The sequence below is a fragment of the Rutilus rutilus genome, assembly GCF_951802725.1.
Source record: "Rutilus rutilus genome assembly, chromosome: 5".
Lineage (NCBI taxonomy): Eukaryota > Metazoa > Chordata > Actinopteri > Cypriniformes > Leuciscidae > Rutilus > Rutilus rutilus.
The window spans coordinates 45,418,383-45,441,782 of record NC_140213.1 but is presented as its reverse complement, the minus strand read 5'-3'; the positions used below and the strand labels follow the sequence as shown (position 1 = coordinate 45,441,782).

Sequence of the window (23,400 nt, the reverse complement as noted above, 5' to 3'; positions counted from 1 at the left end):
AGCAGCAGGGAAGACAGGGTTACAGTAAACTCCTGGCAGTGACTGAGGTCGTGGTAATGAGTGTATCAGAGTCTTGCATTAATATTCTTTGATACAATATTCTTACAATACAAAAATAAAACAATGGCAAATAGTACAAAATATGACATTAACTCTTTCCGCGCCATTGACGGAATTGTCTGTCTTTCTGTGTTTTCACTGTTATACAGCAGTAATACAGAGTACAGAATCTTCTGATCAAAACACAGGAGAAGAAGACACAGAAACAAGCGATAGCATATGTAATCAGATGCACATGTAAAATAACACGATCGTCAACATTAAACCGCATATAAATCAAAACTGCCTAATGTTACTGAATGAAATGTCGAGCCAGGACGAGCTGCAGGACTGTGACTGTGTGTTGATGGACTCCATCTGTGTTTTGATCATCGTTCTGAATCCCATCCAGACGTAATCTTTGACAAAAACACGATTTTCTCAGCTTTTTGCTCAAAATGTTGCTTTTTTTTAATGAAACTTATACACACATTCAAGTGTTGATAAAAAATAATACATATATTCTTATAAATAAATATTCTGGGCACCATGAACATTTTGTGAAAATGATATAAAAAAAAAAGCTGGTGCTGGCGGAGAAAGAGTTAAAAAGTGTATAAAAGTGATGTCATCAATGACATCAGCGGTTAAAGTTGCAGCGGGAGGCGGCGTCTCACGTGCCTCTCCAGAACCCACTGAGTTTGAATAGACGTGCCGTGGGTTCAATGGGAGGGACTTGAGAATGAATGGGGGAAAGTCACTTGAGAGGAGCCGGTGCCTTTATTGTGTTATGATTGGCCTATTATGCTGATCACATGATAAAGCCTGCCTTTCAGTTTTGTACGTGTTCTGCGTCCGCAAAATGGTCTCAATGCATAAATATTGGTGTTAACGGGAAGACTAAATAAAAAAACTCTCTCAATGTGAAAATTGTATTTTGACATGGCATAAAACTGAGATTTTTTTTTTTTTTTTTTTTTTTTTACTGCATTCTTATAGTTATTGGTTTTAATAAATAGAACATGATTGTTTTGACCATGTCACTTTCATAAATGCATGCAGAAAGAATGTATATCTGGGCGTGTGTGTGTGTGTGTTTTGTACTACATTCTAAGTTGTTGTAATCTGAGGAGTTGCGTTTCCTTGATCAGTCTTGTGAAAAACACTCCTAATTGATCAGTCGCTGTTCTTTAGTTTGAATCGCTGCACTATACAATATTTTCTAATGCTGTTTGGCATCAGAACAATACAGCTGCTTTACTCCATTCATTATTCATTGTGAAACATGTCGAGCGATCAGTGGAAGTCTGCTGAAAGGAGTCAGCGAGCCGCTGGCCAGAGCCCTTTAAAGAGCACGATTATGAAGATTATTTCATCGTTTAAATGTCACTTTGCAGGTTTAAACATGAAGTATCCTCACTTTATCCACTCAAATGTGTCGTGTATTTGTTGCTTTAAGAGCTGCTTCTGGAGGCTTTGATATTGTCTGTGTTTATTGACAGTCACATTGTAGATGTATACACACAGAGTTACACACTACAGGCTGTTCCCCAACATCACTTGAACTTGAGCTATGTCGTTGTTGTGGTCATGCTCCTCTGCTGTTCTACAGTACTCAATGCTTCATTTGTCTTTAATGTAATCTTAAACGGATTTCTCAATCTGACTGGAGCTCAGTCATATTTTGTCCTCTAGCTGTTTAAATGATAGATAGCTCTTTCTGCAGTGCTGCCACTTACAAAATCCAAATTCATCCAAAGGCTCACAGACTACACAACCATATGTGTATGCGCACGCACGCACGCGCACACGCACGCACACACACACACACACACACACACACACACACACACACACACACACACACACACACACACACACACACGCACACACACACACGCACACCCCTAAACCTGCCCAGCACACACACACACACACACACACACACACATACACACACACACACACACCCCTAAACATGCCCAACACACACACACACACACACACACACACGCACACACACACACACACACACACACACACACGCACACCCCTAAACCTGCCCAACACACACACACACCCCGCCCTAAACCTGCCCAACACACACACACACACACACACACACCCCTAAACCTGCCCAGCACACACAGCCATGTTTATGTGATTTGTGAGGACATTCCAAACCTGCCCAGCACACACACACACACACACACACACACACACACACACACACACACACACACACACACACACACACACACACACACACACACACACACACACACACACACACACACACACACACACACACACACACACACACACACACACACACACACACACACACACACACCCCTAAACCTGCCCAGCACACACATACACACACACACACCCCTAACCTGCCCAGCACACACACAACAAATGTCCCCACAAGAGCAATCATTTTGGATATTGCCATCTTGCCATCACACACACACACACAAACAAACACACTACAGGTCAAAAGTTTGGGATAATTACGCTTTTTTAATGTTTTTGAAAGAATTCCCTTACACTCCTGCAAGGCTGCATTTATTTGATCAAAAATACAGTGAAAACAGTGAAATATTATTATAATTTAAAATGATTGTTTTTTGTGTGAATATACAGTAAAGTGTAATTTATTCCTGCGATCAAAGCTGAATTTTCAGCATCATTACTCCAGTCTTCAGAGTCACATGATCCTTCAGAAATCATTCTAATATGCAGATTTGCTGCTCAGTTATTATCAATTATTATTGGTGCTCAGTTATTAATAATGGTTCTTATTGTTATCGTTATTATTAATGGTACTTAATATATTTGTGGACTAAAAACATAATCTTTTTTGTAATTTTTTTTAACCAATCTTCAATTTCTTTTTTAAAAATAAAGCTCTAAATGACAATATATTTATTTGAAATTGGGAAGAAATGTTATCAGTAGTTTGTAGAATAAAACTAAAATATTATATATATATATATATATATATATATATATATATACACACACACAATACTGTAGGTCCATATGAGTTTAAAAAATCTAGTTTGCAATTAAATGAGCCTTTAGTCGTGTCATAGTTACATATATCCTATTTCCTCGGTCACACTCTTCAACTTAATGTTATAATGAAGTGTCAAAGGTTGACGGGTGGATCCATGGTATCGAAAGTACTGTCAGGCTGTATATTACAGAAGGTGCTGTGCTTTAGCCGTGTGCGATCTCTCACAGATGAAGCTTTAGTATCTGCAGTGGATCTGTTATTATCCTGCTCCTTCATTCTCTGGCCTTCATGCAGAGAAATAAATTAATACTGATGGCAGCGCCGAGGAAACACACTCTCGCTGCAGAATGCACCCGCATGCATTTTCTCTCTCTTGCTCATCCTCCTTTTCTCTCGCTGTCAGCACTTTTCTGTGTTCCCTGCAAAGTTTGTCACTAATCTCATCTCACTATCAATAAATCATATTTAAAAACAATTCCCTTTAATGCTGTTCCTGGTGTGTCGTTACAGTCTTTACACTTGCTGTACACTTGAGTCGCAAACTCTCTGCTTGTTTTACACTGTTTGTAGGATTTACTGAAGATAAGTGTTGCTGTGCAGTCTAGACTACAACCAGAAACACACTCTGCTTTATCAACACATTGCAAGTGTGCTTTTGTGTTTCTGTGGCGTTAATAACCTCCTCATATGCCTGGTGATATTGGTTAACAATATATTGGAGTTTATTTGTTATCGTCTCTGAACTACAAAAACACGAATTTGTGAAAACGGTGATGTCATGCACATGCGTATTACGTGTTCAGTCTATAGACCTATTTTCAGTTGGTAAACATGGTGACGTTTTTTTGTGGGCGGAGCTTAGGTGGTGGCAGAACGATCCCTCTGGCCGCTTCACTAACGTTAGTTTGTAAGTTTTGTTAGCTTGTTTTTTAATAATGACTGGAGAAAATCCGATTTTATCTTAATGTGCAAGGTCACTCACTGTCCGGGACCATGATTGTTATTTGCAAAAGTTATTTTAACGTTAAGTATTTTGACCCGTAACTTACACGCTCAGTCAATGGATGGACGATCTGACAGGATTAGCGTTAACACTACCTCCGGTTGAGTGGCCTGACTTCTACACCTACCTGATAGAGAAACTGAGCGTAAAGAGAAACTGAGGGTATATACATCTTTAGATGCCTATAACTGTACTAAATGGTCACAAGACTTGTGTGGTAGCCTACGATCCACAGTTCTGCCTAGCTAGCGCCAGGGCCAGACAGAAGACGACAATGTAAAGAGTGACATTACGGTGCAATTTTAATGATGTGAATATTTTCTAGAAAAAAAAATTCTTTGATAATTCATTATAATCATTTTAACTAAAATGTCATCTAAATTTAGTCAACTAAATAACATTTTAGTTGACAAGACTGCAAACTGAAACATCTACCAACATTTAACAAAAAAAAACAAAAAAAAAACATTGAAAACTGTCTTTGTTTTGCTGTAATAACATTATAATGTTATCCATTTTGCTTTTACATTTACAACATAACTTATTGTCACGTTTGGTTTGGGGTTTTGGTTCATGGTTATGTTTTCATATGTTTTATTTTGTAGTTTTCATAATCAAGGTTCATGTTTGTCATGTGATCATGTCATGTAATGTTCTGATTGGTTCCCTTGGTTCTTATTGGTTTATTGTGTTCAGGTGTGTCTTGTTAATCATCAGTCTTTGTGTATATATAGCCCTCATGTAATCATTGTCTTTTGCCTAGTTTTGTTCATGTAACCGCTGTTGGTGAGTTTAAGTTTCTGTTCAAGTTTAGTATATGAGTCAAGTTTAGTTCATGAGTCAAGTCAAGTCAAGTCAAGTCAAGTCAAGTCAAGTCAAGTCAAGTCAAGTCAAGTCAAGTCAAGTCAAGTCAAGTCACATTTTGTCTACGTTTATGTTAATAAACTGCACATGGGTTCTTCAAACTTGCCTTCAGTGGACGTTCGTTACACTTCTGTCAGGACCACTATCGTCAAATACGACTGACAGTTAGCGTACCGTTTGGATTGGCGGTATAGTTCTGTTCTGGGCATCTATGAAGCCTAGCATGGATAAGAGCAGGAGAGCAGCAATAACCCCCCCTAGGGTAAACAGAACAGAACCAACATGAATGTATTGCAGATATCATTAATTCAAGATTTTAAAGTACAACATAATTAGAGAATTTCTGATTCAAGGGGAATCACAATGCCAAATCCTGACTGGACAGGTGGAGCTGGGGAGGGAGGAGGGTAATTCTCTCCTGAGAAACGCGACAGCTGTTGATAATACTGATATATGTATACAGTGATAGGCGCCGTATTCCTATAGGTAGACGTGGATCAGCTGAGAGTCACTGATGCGAGCTTGACTAACGTGACCTGCCAGAACTGATGCTACACTTGATTACTAACATTCTCACTAGTGGGTAAAAAGTTCAAATTCACTTGTACATTGTGCATTTGTGTCATTTTGTGCAGATTTAAGTTGTAATATTATGTTTCTGATTGATCTGACCTTTAAAATGTAAAAATATAAAAATAAAAACTAATTCTAAATATTAATTATTTCATAAATATTAAAACTATAATAGCATATTAATGAAACGAAAATAGCAAAGCTAGTTTTCCGGTGTTCATTCACTCGTTAAAACAATCTTTCTCAGCAAAACGACAGTAGTTGACTCGAAAGAGAAACCTGGGCATAGAAGACATTTTTGTGCCTTTTACAGTAATCTTGAGAATGTGTGTTTGCATTGTGTAATTATGAACCTCATTCTACTTCTGCGTTCATGTGCGTTGTATGTTTCAGCCAAAGTTTACACTGAGAATTCAGTTTAGCTCCATGAAGTCAGAATGACACCAGTGTTCAGTAATAATATATAATATTTAACTCTCTCTCTCTGTTTCTGCCTGTTTAGGAATCTTGGTAAATCTGGATTGAGAGTCTCATGCCTCGGTCTGGGTGAGTTTTCACATTATATCAAAGAAGATATTTCCACATGATGTGTGTGTTTGCTGCAGTATCAGCAGACACAGTTTGTGCACTGTTCGGTTTAACAGTTCATTAATCATGACACCACGCTGACTTCTCTCTAGCAATTTCTCGCTTTCACAAACACACACACACACACACACACAATCTGGCTCTTGATGTCTGGGATAGGACTGGGACTTGAACAGTGGGATATGAAAGCAATTACAAAAGCTGAACTTCAGTAACCGGAGTGGTTCAGTCAGCCTCGGTTCCTCAGAGACGACAAAAAGCAGAGTCAGCTTTCAGAGAGAAGCAGGCCAACGCTACAGCGGCTCCATATGCCTCCAATCTCAAATCAAACACTAGAGAGGGAAAGAATATCTGACTCTCTTGCCGAGAAGGAACAGAATGAGTTAAATATAGAAAGAGGCAGGTTAAGTGTGCAGCTGAGAGACTGTGTGGGTTTGTTCGGAGAATACAGGAGGAAAAAGAACAGACTCACCTTCAACCGTAGACTTATATAAACATTACATATTCACTGTGCTTCTTTCAAGGTAAGTTTGAGAGTTGACAAAAAATAATGACACTGGTCACGCTTCTGCTTTACCAATTTCATTAATTGTCATAAGCCAAAAGAAATCACAAGAAATCATCTTTGGGTGAATAACTGAAGACGATAGTGGTGGAGGAGGTAGTTTTTTGTAAGAGCAAAACTGAGAGCATCCGCCCAGCAAGCCGTCTCATGTAAAGGTCAGCTTGCTGCCAACTGGCGATCTCCCATAATGCCACCAGTGCAGAACACCGGTGGCGCTACACCAATGTTTAGGCAGCGAGCGCGCCCAGAGACAGATCCTGCCAAACCGCATTAGGGAAAGCAGGAGTACACTGACATCTTCACACAATTCTCCATGACACTGCAGAGCAGGTCAGACGAGATAGCGTGTTATTAAAAACGAACACCGTTAAGTATAAGCTCTTTAGTCGTTTCTCTAGAGAAAATGTGATTTATTGCCATTGGATTGAATGGTTCAGTAGTCTTATAACCCCTGGAAAGGCTTTGGGCAGGACTGCGGGTGTATTTCAACAGTGTAACGCTGTCACTCCTACTAGCCACTTTGGCGGGTTGAATTTTACATATAATATATGCATTTTATAAAATATGCATTATATATAATATATGCATTCAGTCTTTTAAAAAAGGCATCTGAAACAAACTAAGTGCAATGTAGTGTTGTCCAAAATACAGTTTTTTTTTTTTAATGCATATCAATACTGAAATATCGGAAACTCTTCCAATAGATGCACAATACCAGCTGCGCTTTCTCTCTCTCTCTCTCTCTCTCTCTCTCTCTCTCTCTCTCTCTCTCTCTCTCTCTCTCTCTCTCTCTCTCAATTCAATTCAATTCAATTCAATTCAATTCAATTCAATTCAATTCAATTCAATTCAATTCAATTCAATTCAATTCAATTCAATTCAATTCAATTCAATTCAATTCAATTCAATTCAATTCAATTCAATTCAATTCAATTCAATTCAATTCAATTCAACTTGCTTTGTTGGCATGAACAAAGAAACATGTTGTTGCCAAAGCAGTTTACAGAAAATACATTACAATACATATCACATATTAAAAAATACAAATACAAATAGAAATACATATAGTAGGTGTCACATATATTGTATACAGTGTCATAAACATACAAAATACTACATTACAAAAAAATAATAATAATAAATTATACAACACAATGTAATAAACCGTTTTTCTTCTTTTTCTTTTTTTTTTCTCTTTCCTCCTTCTTTTCTTTTCCCTTTTCCCTTTCTCTCTCTCTCTCTCTCTCTCTGATCTCTCTGACAGCGAGTAGGCACGTTTCCATTACAGATTTGCGCAAAACTTTTGCGATTTGTAACTTTTTTATTATTGCTGCCTAAACATTGGTGTAGCACCACCGCTGCCCCGCGACTTTCATTAATAAAATAGCTTCGATACTTAACACATGCGACCTTCATCCCTCAAAATGGCCATATTCGATAGAAAACAAGTCGAGTGGAAATAAATGTCTGTCTAACGGTTTAACGTTTCTATCATAAAACAGTTGACTAATATGATTTGCAACTTCCATCCCACCTCGCATTCTTTCAACGTTAAACTGTACTGATGGAATACGTGCCCTGCTTCTGTGAACAGTAAACCCCGCCCACTTTGATTTGATTGGGTATCTATTTGGATTGTCGCCGTTAGACCACTAGGTAGACCAGCCTAAAATGTAACTTTAAAGCCTTTTTTTATCATCCTAAAAAGCATTGGGGGGACAATTTGGCCATTTCCAATTGTTGATTTATTATTGTTATTAACGTATAAGACTTGTCCCCCTCAATGTAGCCTAATATGGTGGACCATCTGCACTGGTGGCATTATGGGAGATCGCCACAAAACGGATATTGGAAATCCCCTAATGTACTGCAATCAAGGCTAATGAGAAGGGTGGAAATGAGCGTTAAGAAGTTATCAAACTCCCATATTTCTCTTTTACTTTTTCCTCTTTTCCCAGGTTATTTGTTACTAGTTGCCATCTGCTCATTGATTGAATCAGAGAGCCGGATGTAGTTGTGAAGTAAACTCAAGGTCTAACTCTAATGTACACACACAAAGAAGAAGCTTTTGATTGTTTTCTTCAGTGGCCTTTGGTTGATGTCCCACACCCTCAAAACGCCACTTTTCAGAGGCTCAGAAACTTTAGTTTCTGTGAAGACCTCAGAATTTCATCACCGTAAAAGTTTTGTTATTCTGCAGCTTTTTGTAACCGCGTCCCTCAGGCTGAGGTTAAACTGACAGGCTTGAAGTGCAGTTTAGAGAGGGAAGAGTTTGATCCCTGTGCAGGTTTCTTGAGGTTTGTACAAACAGTGATTTCATGAGGCAGTGCCGGTCCTGCATGATTTGGCAACATCAGCTTGAAATGTTTTTGGGAATTGGGAGAAAATCTAGCAGAGAGTGCCATCTTCACAAGTTCAAGGGGTTTATCTGGTGACTTTTGATTTGATTTTCAGTAAAGTCATCACAGTTGTGAGGTCTAGTTTGAGTGAAATGTAGTTAGTTAGTTAGTTTAAAAATATATGAACACTTTCATTCATAAATCATTAACAGACAGATAATTAGTTAATATACTGTATATTCACATAGCTCGAAATAATGAGATGATGTACTAATTAACTTATTAAACATTACATAATGATTATATCATGTTTAATGATTTACTAATGATTCTTTTAATTAGTGTGAACCATCTGTCGAAATCATTTGTAGATTTGTTGAAGAAAAATCTTTTTATCTTTCTTTCTAATCTTCTATTCATTTTATCAACACATTAGAATGATTTCTTAAAGATTATGTGACTGAAGGCTGGAGTTATAGCATATAGGAGACTATACGATAGTTGATATTTAATCCATGAATTATTGTCCTTTTACTTGTTTTTATGTAAAATCTCTCGTTTAAATGTGTCAATTTAACTTTCAGAAATGAAGACAGTGTTTGCTATAAATGGTGTTTACTTTGCCAGGGTGTAGAAACTGCTCATAGTCCAGCAGTAATGAATAGCATTATCCTTATATACGCAGTTACAGGAATTCCCAGTTGATTTCTCAATATAAACATCATATTTGTGGTCAGGGAAAAGCTAGACTCCACCAAGAGACCTAATAGGTTGACCGCCACTGTCCTGAGGTTTCTAGAAAAGTAATCCATGTAGAGTTTAGCTGTGTATGGATCTGCCTAACTGCAGGGGATTCGAGCGTGATGTAGTGTAACACACACATAGGCAAGAAGAATCAAATCAAAATACACAATATGTTTCATTTAGCCAAATGCATGACACTCCAATGACATTGTTTTATTCAGACAACAATCCATAAAAGACAATATATTTAATCAGCAATTTAAAGACAAAATATTTTGTTAGCATGTAACAATAAAGTACCGAAAGCAACCATGTATTTACCTTGTTTGTTTTTACATATGCAGTATAATACTACTACCATGGAGTAAAATGTAAATTCTATGGTACTTGAATTCATTAAAGTGTTACATTTAAAATGTATTGATGAGCACTGAGTCTAAAGGTGCGGCCACATTTTCCATTGCTCTGGGAAACTAAGTGGGAGAAATCCAGTCATTTCAACAGGAATCCATGCGATTGAGAGTTTTGTTCATGAGGGTGAAAACGTTCCCCAATCAATTATTTTGCTTGTGTTCAAGTTGGCCACTGATACAGATACATTTAATTACATTCTTCATTCAACATTCTTCTTAAAGTCGATCAAAGTGATTCTGCGCAGAGAGAAAATTCACACAGAGACTATTAACTTTTCAAAGCTGACACATCCGGGGTGATGGAGCAAAATACTAATGCGCCGGGAGAGGAAGAGTAAAAGAGAGAGGAAGACCGTGCACATGCTGATCTACCGAGCCTGTTACATTATAAATGCTGTGAGTTTGGGATTAAGCTCAAGGATGTGAAAACGAACTGCAAAGGCAAGGTTTTCTATTCAAATGTTTCTGCACTCTGATAAATACGTGCAAAATGTGTTTACATGCATCTGCCTGCCAGTCTCTGCTTGTGAAATGAGTTTGTTTGTGTGTGGAGGACTCTTATTGCTTAAAGCGCTGTCAGTCCTACCCATAAGTGACATGCTGGCTTCACACATCATATGTGGGAGTTCATTTACTCCCTTGTTTTCACAGTTTGGCTCTTGCCATCAGCACAGTGCCTGTATGTCACTGACCTGCGCCTTCTGTCCTTCTTAAAATGACCTTGCCTCTTATATGCATATGGAAACTCAGCTGACAGAGTAGAAACGAAGGCCACAGGCCCTATTTTAACGATCTGAAACGCAAGTAACTTTGTGGGCGGATCTCGGGCACTGTTGCTATTATACCGGCGGGATAAATGACTATTGCGTCTGACGCAAATCTAAAATGGGTCGGTCTGAAGTAGCTTCATTACTCATAGGTGTGGTTTGGGAGTAATGTGCCATAAACCAATCAGAGCGTCATCTCACATTCCCTTTAAGAGCAGGCGCGCTTGTTCCATGGCGGATTACTATTATAACGGCGGATTTGCCAGGAGCAGTTCACAGCCGAGGAGACCGACGTTCTCGTCAGGGCCGTAAAACACAGAGAAGTGACGTTGTATGGGGACGGGAGAAACCCACCCAAATTAGCTTCGGTTAAACAGGCGTATAATAATTTGGGTAAATGTGTAAGCTAGATTTATGCCTATTTTTTCACATTTTCATGGACACCACAATGATTTCCCTTGTGCAGTAATATTATTCCTTGTAATTATGTATGGTTTGCAAAAATTGGAACTGCTGCGTCTGTGTGTAGATGAGAGAAGTGTATGTGCGTTGTGCACACACTACATTATGGCCAAGCATGCGCCCTTAAAATAGCATCTGAATAATGCGCCACTGACTTTAGACTAGGTTTCTCCTGGTCTGTGGCGGAATTGTTTTCTGAAACTGCAAAATAGCACCAGGGAACGTTTGCGCCGGAACACGCCTCCTCTTTTCGCTGAACCGCCCCCGGGAGCGCAAGTTCATTCCCTAATTTACAGACGTGCGTCTGTGGAGGGAAAAGTCCGCTGTGCGTCGGGTGCAAAATAGGAATGATACATGCGTCGGTGTACAAAGTCAATTGCGCTGGGCCTGGGTGCAAGATAGGGCCCCACATATGTAACATATCATGTACATGAAATTACTGATAATGAAAGTTATGATTAAGAAAACCGAGATGGAAGTGACTGTAGGGTGGTTTTGTTCTCGATAAGTGGAAGTAATCATTCATATCCAATGAGAAATCACTTTTACTTTGAGTTTAGACTTCTGTAGAGACCAAACAATTTGTTTTAAATTAAGATTAAAGGTATTAAAGTAGGGATGCACGATATATCAGCCACCATACTGGTATCGGCAGATATACAGTATATGTTAATTTTTAATGCTATTGTTATCGGCCCAATATGAAAATTTGGCCGATATATTAAAGCCGATAAATAATGTATTATTTCCTCCAGCTGAGACACTTCAGATTCGCACTGATGGTTTTGAACTGCTTGAAATATGATTGGAATCAGTTCAAAAAGTAAAATACAGTATAAAGTGCAACATGTGCTGTCATATAGGCTACATAAAATTATAATGTGAACATTATACATGGCTTTTAATTGTAAGACGTTTTTGTAATCAGGCTCTCAAAAATCATATACAAATTTGGATTTAGATTTATCGGCTTTCGATTAAAATTTTCATATCGGTGCATCCCTATATTAAAGGTATAAATTAAGATCTTAGAGATTAACCCACATGATGAAAATTCTGTCAAATAATCAATATAATACTAGTGAATGGGGCTGTTAGCCTCCAGAATTTAAAATGTAAAAAATCAGAATAAAACAATTTAACAAACAAACACCATAAAGTACCATAAAAGTGATCTATACGATAAGTCCATAAGTCATCTAATAGCTTTGTGTAAGGAGTCAAGTCAGATAATGAGAGAAGTAGCAATGTCAGTTCATGAATGATTAATTCTCCATCTTTTCAATGAATCGGTTGGTCTGAAAGATTTATTCATGAATCAGACTTGATCCAGTTCTCAAGTTCAGTGGTTCGCTGGACGGCAATATTATCAGTGAATAACGTCTTACATTTCAATCTGTTCATCACCCAAAGCTAATGCCGTCAGAATATAGCAAACAAGTCATTCGGACTACAGTCATGATGCTTACATGATCATTTTATGCTGCTTCTTCATACTTTCTGTAATTGTGTTAAAAAGAAGATCAGTTTAAGTTATTTCATTTTGAGTTCGATGGGTAAAGTAAGTCACACGGGTTTCACTGGAGTCCAAATGCCATACATTACTACTTTGCTTTTTTTAAATCCTCCTATTGGGACGTCTAGAAATAGGAAGGTGGTTGCTGATGTCAGCAGCATTTTGTAGAAGAGTGCGATTAAACACAGCTTTACTTGACCCCACTGCAACATCCCTCATTAAAACTTACGTAACCGCCTCCGAGGCGGAGATCATTTCCCAATATCCTGGTGCAATATGCCGTAAATTCAGGGTCTTCTCCACTGTACGACCACAGCAGCATTACATCTGAGTCAGACAGCAGCTGCTATTTATACGCTCTGTTGACTGAGCTTGTAAATTCTGTTCTCCTGGCCTGGATTTTCTCTGAATCTGCAGCTGTTGGAAGTAGGTAAATCTTCTCCGCTGTATTGGTTCCCACTTCTGGAGCCAAAAACAGCAGATCCATAATTCTGTTGGAGTGACACCATAATAGGCTGTATGCGCGATCGCTTCCGCGTTTTGTCTCAGCCCGCCCAGTTACATCCGGTGCTGCGTCGGAAGCCGTTTTTGCATTCGGTGGAGATAATGGTAAATTACACTCGCTGTTTACAAGAACTTCCAGCGATTAACGTGAATGATGGTAACAATATTGTGAGGCAGTTAGCTGTCACACCTAAGAGTAAGGCTGAGTCCGAAATTCGCATCCGAATTTTTCGCACGTTAAAAAATAAATATGACCTCACGTTATGTCAATCACGCTTGCACACTGCCTCCGAAACTTTCGTCCGCCATAAAAAAATTCGGATCAGGTTCGATTTTCTGCGTTTTTCGCATCCGTAGCAAGCATTTTGGAGCAATTCAGAGCCACCGAACCACGAATACGAAAAACCGCATTGCTAAAATCTCGGACTCAGTGTGCAAGGACCTTAAGAAAGAGAAGGGCTTTAAATTAAATATTTAGAGCTACATCGACAACTTTGAGGATGAGTATTCTCTCATATCATGCAAAATTTGACTAGCGAATTGGTTTCTAAAATCGTTGTCTCCGTTTCTGAGAAAATTAATTTTATGAAAGTTTTGCCGCTAGTCCACTTCGCTATAAAACGCGCTATGCGGAAGTAAAGACGCTGGCTGAGATTCTACCGGAAATATGTCAGCAGCGTTCGTGCATAGAGCGTATTAGCCTGATCACACTTTAGGAGATATTGTGCCTTTTTCAGTTGTCACACTTTTTAATACATTTGGGGTTGAGTAAATATTTCGTTATTTACGATAACTGAACCTGACTCCGCCCTCCTACGTACTTCTGCTCAATTTTCATTTTCCTTCAGTACGTCGTCAGAGCCCGTCTACGGAGAGCCTGGCCACTCCCTGTTAAGTCCTATTGTACCGAATTTTGGTTGTAGTTCCACCAGAGTTCCACTGGGGGCGATCGCCCATGAGTGCACAATGAATGGGAGTCTATGGGGCTAGACGGCTAAATTTGTCTCTTTCACCTGATTGCCGTTGAGAAATCTCAGATTCGATAGTAGGTTTTGCAAGTTCAACATGGGTTATAGGTCGAAAGTTGAATGAACGAGTACTTGTGTCCTTTCGATTTCTTACAGGTTGAGTTGTTGTTGCCCATTACACGCTAGCATTCTGCTAATGAACGCTGATTGGTCAGTGAAGGACTGATTACGACCAGAGATACCGCTTGATGGCATCGTGTCATCCGCAGCGGGACCAGAAACAAACTAAACAAAAACTCGTCTAGCACGTGTATTTACCTGTGTCAGCTGTGTTGTCGATGCCTCGAGAGAAAAGAAAGTGCAGAGCGCGAAAGCACCAGAGTGACTGAAGGATTGCCGTAAAGCAGTATCTCTGGTCGTACGATGTGTATGACGTCATTGACACTTTAAAAGACTTTTTAAAGCAAATAAGTGACTCTAAAAAATCTAACACCCAGCAATGTGTAATTTCTTTGCATCTCCTTTCGAATACAATATTCAAATTACTAGACAAAAAATTATATCCTGAGAAAAGTGGATTTTGAGGGGTATAGCGCCATAGACCTCCATTCATTCTGCACTCGTCCTGTGAGCGCCCTCATATGGAGCCAGAGTGGAACTGTAACCATTTCAGAAGCCGGAAGTTTACTGAGAGTGAAACGTCTCGCCTTATTAGACATTCTCTGACATCGTCTACCTGTCCAATCAGCGAACAGAGGGAGTGGCTGAGAACGATGACGTTGAGGTCATACGTCACGACCAAACGTTAAACGATTAAACGCCAAACATTAGCGATTGGTTATGGCAGATCCAATAGTTTTATTGGATCTTCAAGAAAGTTAACGCTTGTCAATGGGGCGCACTATCAACTAACGCTAGAAGCTGTTGTCTTTAGCGTCCTTTTTTAGTTATCCCACCTCATATGTCGGAAACGCCATTTTGAATCCTGTTCGGAGCGGTGCAAGTAGAACCGGAGTAGACCGGAGTACAGGTAGAGCATTACAGGAACTGAGAAAGTTACTATGCATTAGGGGTGTAACGATACCCACATGTCACGATTCGATACATATCACGATTCTGAACTCACAATACGATACATGTGGTAAAAGGTTAACAGAAAATGTTCTGTTTTTTTAAAATGCTAAATTTGGTATTACATTGTAAATTAATAGGCTTGGACTTGGTGCTCATAACCCAGTGCACAGGACAATAGAGACACCAGAATAACAATATTCATGATTCTGAAGCTGAAAATACAGAATTATATTTAGACGAATATGCTTGCACTGTCACTGACTAGACATTTAAAATAATGTATAGGCCACTTTTTAACATAAGACATTTGGCATTATCAGGACCCACAAATATTCCCAGATTGCATTATTAAACATTATATTCAACATTATACTGTATATAGCAGTTTAATGTTGTACTGACACTAAAATTCGGATTTTCTTTTTCTAACACACATTTTTATTTTGGGTGACCTACACACAATACATATTGTTGCATTTTTGTATTGCGATATATTGTGACACGATATATTGTTGCACCCCTACTATGCATGTGACCTTTCTCCATCCATCCATCCATCCATTGTCCAAAGCTCTTTATCTTTATTAAGGTCATTTACTTTTAGCACCTGGGAAACAGAGAGGAGAAAATCTAAGTATATATACTGCAAACACAAGCGTGTTCACTTGTGAACTCTGAAACCAGGTATTTTATTTGTTAACAAAATATGTATGTTTTTCACAAGCTCCGTTGTATTGCTACAGTCTTTCATTAATAGTTGACAGTGGGCAAAGCATCACCAATATGCTTATTACATAATTACACATTACACATTTCAAGATTTTGATTTTAATTTAAGATGGAGATGTAGACATTTTTAGGGCTATGATTTTAAGCAATTATTTAATTAATCAAAATTTTTGGTGACAAGTCCTATTAAGTCATTTGTAATAATACATATTTTTTTTAATTAAACACAACTGTTTTAAAGATAAAATATAATATTTATTTTTGAAATTGTAAGCATGTATTACGTGTGAAATTTCTATTAATGTCAAAATCGCCTTTTGTTTGAGCTCAATATGGCACAACTGTGTGGTTACTTGCAGCATTATTTCCTTCACATGCATGTGGTAACCCATAATTTGTACGGGCTCAGATGAAAATCTTAATGGTTGAAAAAGAATAGGCTGCTTATAATTACATATTCAGCAGAGCCTCGAGGAGGACGATTCTGACAATACAGAAAACACAGTTTTCTCTGGTTTCCTGGACCTTTTTGCTCTCAGAAGGATAATCAAACAGTCATTAAATGAGAATTAAGTGCTTTTCACAATTCATCCTCAACATTTTTTTTTCTTCCTTTTCCTTCACAGGCACTTGGGTGACATTTGGAGGGCAGATTTCAGATGAAGTAAGTGAGAATTGCTCTTTTCTTTACTGACTCTCACCTGAAGCTATGAAAGTATTCCAATCAGAGCGCAGTGAAAAGATCAGCGAGAGTGACGAGAACAGCCAGCCGATGGCAAACACACACATGATGATGCGAAAGACCCTGACAGTCTGTTCTAGAAGTTGTGTAAAACATACAAGCACACAGACAAGGATTTCATGGAAGGGACAGTTGCGTCAACCTAGAGGACAAGTGAGGATGATAATTTGTTTCTGAGGGCATTTAAGTTTATATAAAACATCTTTCTGCTTCAATGCAAGGGTTAAAATGTCCTCAGACCCTTCCTTTCTGTGCTGGTTGTCAAGAGATAGAGCATGAAATGTTGGAATCCGTCCAAATCACACACACACACACACACAGTTTTGGCCAGCGGAATGACTCAGCGTCCCGTCAGCTGAGTGGATCTGACTGGACCTCCAGCGTGGAGTGGCAGGGCCGTTTGTTTCTCTGCCGTCGTAAGGGATTTGCTTTCTCTGAGGCATTGGGGTGTCAGAGGGCAACGTCTGAATCAGGACTTTATGTTAGCAGTTTGTGTGAGTAACAGTCTCAGAGTGTGTGGAAGTAGTAGGAGGAGGATTAAAGGAAGTGTTAAGAGGCTTCTGTTAAATAAACTAGAGTTGACGTTGTATGAAATGCGAGGCTACAGAGTGTGAAGTGGCTCTTCTCTCAGTTCCTCGTGTACTAGCTTCATTTGATTACTGAAAACTGAAAACATGACGTGCCACTGATAATCCAAAGCATTACGTGTTTGTGGCAGGAGATTGAATAGGGGAAATGTGGCTTGAAAGTCTAGACAACAATTCTTAACATTTAGGTAGTACTTCAATTTTTTATTTTTTTTATTTTTTTTGCATATATTAATACATTTTACTGGTTCTCAGAGACACACACACACACACTGCTGTGAGCATGTAAGATTTGTTGCTGCTGCATAAATAGACATGAATCTTGTGTCAGATCTAGGCAGGTGGAGCTGGGGAGGAGGAGGGGATCAGAGGAACTGCAGGACTAGCTTACAGCAAACAATCAACCAGACTATTTAAATGTTGAGCAAGCAATCTCATTGGCTGCAGGATCAGCAGAGGCCAATCAGCTTGTGCCATGTGGCAATAATGTCATTGTTTGTAGATTTCATTAAAGCTACACTGTATAATTTTTTAAGTTGATTCTTAGCAAAAAACACTTTGTTCTTTCTAGTGTTGCACGGTGCACCGATACTTCAAAAGTATCGTGATTCTCGGAAATTAAAAACGTCACGATTCTTACATTTATTAGTATCGATACTTCTAAGAATGACCGCGTTCCAGATTTATAAGGCCGGCGACACACTGGATGCGTGGCGTGAGCGTCTCAGCTGCGTGGCGTGTCCGTTTTTATTTCGGCTCCCTTGTTAACAGGTTAGAGCTAGCACACTGCCTGCGTGACGCGCGTGCATGCTAGAAATAGAACCGACGCCTATTTTTCACGCGTCACGCAAGCGTGTTGGAAGCGTTTCCAGGCAAAATAGAATAGGAAAAGATGTTTCTATGTCATTTTGACACGAATACATATTAATAAATGACATTTTGATGTTTGAAAGTCTCTAGGTTTTGACATAAATGCAGATATAAATGTAATTAAAAAAATATATTATCGATTTTCAAATACTGCACCTGTCAATACAGAACAATATATTCTGTAGCCTATTTTGCCGCCAACACTGCCGACGTTGTCTTTGCTGCTATATATTTATGTTTAACATGAAGTATAGGCCTTCCACAACTCTCTCCCCATATGTCAAATATATCACCAATGAGGCTTATCATATGTTACCAATATTAAACATTGTTTAATATAATCGCTGTTCATATTTTTATTCAAAGTTCAGAATCAAGATAAAGTTATTACCGGTAACTCTTATGTTTCTTATGATAACTGAGATAATGCTGCTAAATTTATTCTTTTTTTTACCTTGAATGTCATTGCTCTCATTTTTTTTTATATTTTGATATTTCATATTTTGTTCAAATGTTTAATATATCTGCTGGTCATATGTTCATTTATTAGTGTGTTATATGATTAGAATGTTGTCCCGGTTTTAAAATAAAGCACAGCAATGATATTTGAGAGTGTTTCTCCCTTTTCAGGAAAAGTATCGAAAAAGTATCGAAATCGCAATTCTTGACTTGGTATCGGTATCGAAACAATAATTTTGGTATCGTGACAACACTAGTTCTTTCAAAATGATATGTGCTCATTAATGTGTAATTACTTCTACCAACTAGTCAAGTATTCTCGTAAGCGTAGAATCTGCCATTTAGAATACATACGAGCGAGTCGCTCGAATGGCGGCAGCCATGTTGCGCCTCCATCTTGAAAATACATTAGCCAAAGAGGGACATACCTGGAAATTCAAGCTTCGCCTTTCGCGTTTTTACACTCAGTGACTCAGTGACGAATGCGAGAGGGAGATTACTCGCGACTTTACATTTACATTTAGTCATTTAGCAGACGCTTTTATCCAAAGCGACTTACAAATTAGGACTAAATTAAGTGAGTCATCATGAAGAGGCAAAAAACAATAACAACGCAAGAAGTGCTCAAAATACGAAGTTCAGGCATTATTCAGAGTAGCATAAGCACGATAAGTGAGGTTTTAAAGGGAAAGGTTTTTTTATTTTTTTTATTTTTTTTTATGAAGTTAGGTGCTCACGGAAGAGATGGGTTTTCAGCTGTTTTTTGAATGTTGTCAGGGATTCTGCATTCCGGATGAGGGTGGGGAGAGTGTTCCACCAGCATGGAACTGTGAATGAGAATGTTCTGGAAAGTGATTTTGTGGCTTTCTGTGATGGAACCACGAGACGTCGCTCGTTGATCGATCGTAGGTGTCTGGTAGGGATGTGGGCTCGTAGGAGTGAGTGAAAGTAGGAGGGAGATTTCCGGCAGATTTGAAATAATACGGCCACCGTAGAAGTTAAAACGCCCTCGGAATGGGAGGGGCTAGAAAGTAATATTCAGTTGGTAGTCATATACAATTTCACCGCTAGATGGGAGAAAATCCTACACAGTGTAGCTTTAAGAGTCCATCAGCCTGCGCCCTCTAGAGTTTCACAACTGACTTAGATATTACTATATTTCAGATGCATTTTAAATTTTTTCCTTATTATTCATATACCAAAAGCATTATTTTCACAGAACTAGTTCACATAGTTTATGAAGTCATAAGTGTACAGACTTAGACCTAAGAGCTAAGAATATCACAACCCTTAAAAAACCGCAATCCATTTACATTAGCGCTCTCAAATGTTATATTAACACTTGCACTGATGATTGAGGTGAATATCTCTCCTCTCTTCTGTGCTTCATTTAAAGATGCTTTAATTCCCTTAACCAATGCTCTGCTTTTGTCTAATTTTTATGCGGATTCATTTATGTGATTTAGGCCTGAGGGAGAGCGTGAGAGACTCAAATAAGCTCATTCTTATGCGCATATATTCACACAAACTCAATCATCTGCAAACACACTCTCACCCTGCAGGTTTTACTGCAGATCCACTGATCGAAACGTTATTGATGACTGAGTGAATGAGGCCGACATGCTCTGCACTGTGAGACTTCCCGATAAACACCCAGAACTTTCTAAATCATCTACAGGGATTTCTTTAATTGCTTCAATCTAAACACAGTCACACCTGAACGACTCAGACTGGCTCACGGCTTAAATGTCCAAGTGACACCAAAGATTTGAAAAGGCCAATCTCTGTTTAATACTCTTATGTGTGGAATGAGCCTGGTCCTGATTTAATGTGCAATAGCACTAAACATTTTCTGTTCATAGGTGAATATGGACTGGAAAACAGTAATAGTACTTATAAAGTATGATGATCCTTTTGCAAGGGAAAATAAAAATATTTCCAAAAAACATATTTTTTCCATGTACAAATACCCATTTAAACTGTGAGAAAAATAGTATATATTACAGTAAATCTTATATATAATTCTGTCTATATTTAATGAAGGACATTTCTATTCAGTTTTATAAATATATATACAAATAAGTTTTTAAAAAGGTGTTTTATTGCATTAAACTTTTTTTAAAACATTTTATTTATACTACACTTTTTAAAACAAAATAATTGAAAGTAAAATACAAAAATATATTAAATATAGTATTTTAATAATTATGTAATGTTTTGTTATATATATAGTTTTATCTGTCTTAAACTTTCCATGGACCCTCTAGCATCACCATTGCCTCACTGATGAAGGAGATTTGAGACTTCGAGAAATGTGGAGTGAAAATAAATGGCAATAAAAGTATTATACACTGTGACTGCTCAGAAGGGCATGACCCCTCTATCTCTAATTATCTCTCTGTGTGTGTGTGTGTGTGTGTCTCTCTGTACGTGTGTGTGTGTGTGTGTGTGTGTGTGTGTGTGTGTGTGTGTGTGTGTGTGTGTGTGTGTGCGCGTGTGTCTCTGTTTCTCTGTACGTGTGTGTGTCTCTGTCTCTGTGTGTGTGTGTGTGTGTGTGTGTGTGTGTGTGTCTCTGTCTCTGTGTACGTGTGTGTGTCTCTGTCTCTGTCTTTCTGTATGTGTGTGTGTCTCTGTCTCTTTGTGTACGTGTCTCTGTCTGTGTACGTGTGTGTGTCTCTGTCTCTCTGTGTATGTGTGTGTGTGTCTCTGTCTCTCTGTGTACGTGTGTGTGTGTGTCTCTGTCTCTGTCTCTCTGTACGTGTGTGTGTCTCTGTGTACGTGTGTGTGTGTGTCTCTCTGTGTCTCTTTGTGTGTGTGTGTCTCTGTCTCTGTGTACGTGTGTGTGTCTCTGTCTCTTTGTGTACATGTGTGTGTCTCTGTCTCTTTGTGTACGTGTGTGTGTCTCTGTCTCTTTGTGTACGTGTGTGTGTGTCTCTGTCTCTGTGTACGTGTGTGTGTGTGTCTCTGTCTCTTTGTGTACGTGTGTGTGTGTCTCTGTCTCTGTGTACGTGTCTCTGTCTCTGTGTACGTGTGTGTGTGTGTGTGTGTGTCTCTGTCTCTTTGTGTGTGTGTGTCTCTGTCTCTTTGTGTACGTGTGTCTCTGTCTCTCTGTGTATGTGTGTGTGTCCCTGTCTCTGTGTACGTGTACGTGTGTGTCTCTGTCTCTCTGTGTGTGTGTGTGTGTCTCTGTCTCTCTGTGTGTGTGTGTGTGTCTTCTAGGTGGCGGAGCAGCTGATGACTATAGCGTACGAGAGTGGGGTGAACCTCTTTGACACCGCAGAAGTGTACGCTGCTGGAAAGTTAGTATGACTCAGCGTCAACAAGATTACCCATAATTCACTTTACTCCATGAGTCATTATTAACATCTCTGTCTTTTACAGAGCTGAAGTCATCCTGGGAAACATCATCAAAAAGAAGGGCTGGAGGTACGGGTGATATATGTCAAGCACATCTGTGTAGCTGTAATACACGAGAGAGGAGGGACAAACGAGAAAGCAAGTGGAACTGGAGCTTTGTAGTTATTGCTTACGTCTCATTACTCACACACACTTTGGGGACTTTGATCTCTAGGATTCTGCTCAGTTTCACTTAATCGATGCCAGTAGACGAGAGCATCTAGGTGAGGGTTGTGTTTGAAATTTACTGATTTGTCACTTTAAGTGAGATTCATTATTCGCTACAAGATTCAAAGCGCTTTCCACATTAGCTGTGTATTGGGGGAAAGTTTTACAGGTGAAAGTTTCACAAATTATAACTAATTTAATCTGGCCACTTTTATATAATTTCATCAACACATCTGGACTGATCTTGTCTGTAAATGTTTAATGGATATACATTAAAGATGAAGTAACCCCTGGGATCCACAGTTTTAATGAACCGAGCAGAGACCGTATGCTGTTGAGTTTCCCTCTCTTCTGTCTTTCAATACTTTACTTTCCTACTCAGTCTTTCAGTTCATTCTTTCTCTCTCTCTCTTTCTCCTTCTCTCTCCCATATTCTAATTCCTGCCCCATTCCCCACTTTCCTCATAACCCAATTTCCTCCCTTTTCTTTCATTCCTTTTCCTTTTTTCTCACTCCTTCCACAGAGATGATGGTGTGAAGGTCACATGTTTGTTTGCTAACAGTGACAATTGGGTGTGAAATGTGAAGTCATTGAAGTCACTTATAATACGACACTGGCCTGATATATGTGTTAAATTTCACAGCCTCAGCTTTCTTCTTTAAACTGAATCTTAATTATTTTGTAAGGCCACGATTAAGAGGGCAGCTCTCAGTTGTGAATGTAGGAAACAGCGCGAGTTCACACCAGTGAAATCTCATTTACACCATTATCAACGCAGAGTAGAGCGAGTCTCTGAGAGACCTGCAGATTACTGCCAAAACAGCAACAGGTGAAGGTTACACACGTATCATCACACACACTCTCTCTCGCACTCTCTCACTCACTCACTCACTCACTCACTCACAAACTCTCTCTCTCTCGCACTCTCACTCACTCACAAACTCTCTCTCTCGCACTCTCTCACACTCTCACTCACTCACTCACAAACTCTCTCTCTCGCACTC

At 38.9% G+C, this 23,400-nt stretch overlaps 1 protein-coding gene across 3 annotated transcripts in view; it reads left to right on the top strand.

The window, feature by feature from the left end:
• kcnab1a (potassium voltage-gated channel subfamily A regulatory beta subunit 1a) overlaps nt 1-23,400 on the top strand; it is a gene marked incomplete at its 5' end in the record, with an annotated part of 92,492 nt that overhangs the window by 53,141 nt on the left and 15,951 nt on the right. For all 3 annotated transcript variants that reach the window (XM_084409901.1, XM_084409900.1, XM_084409902.1), the window contains 4 exons: nt 6,007-6,050; nt 16,800-16,837; nt 22,051-22,130; nt 22,213-22,257. In XM_084409901.1, the coding sequence (XP_084266027.1) occupies nt 6,007-6,050; nt 16,800-16,837; nt 22,051-22,130; nt 22,213-22,257 (207 nt within the window). The remainder of the gene's footprint in view (nt 1-6,006; nt 6,051-16,799; nt 16,838-22,050; nt 22,131-22,212; nt 22,258-23,400) is intronic.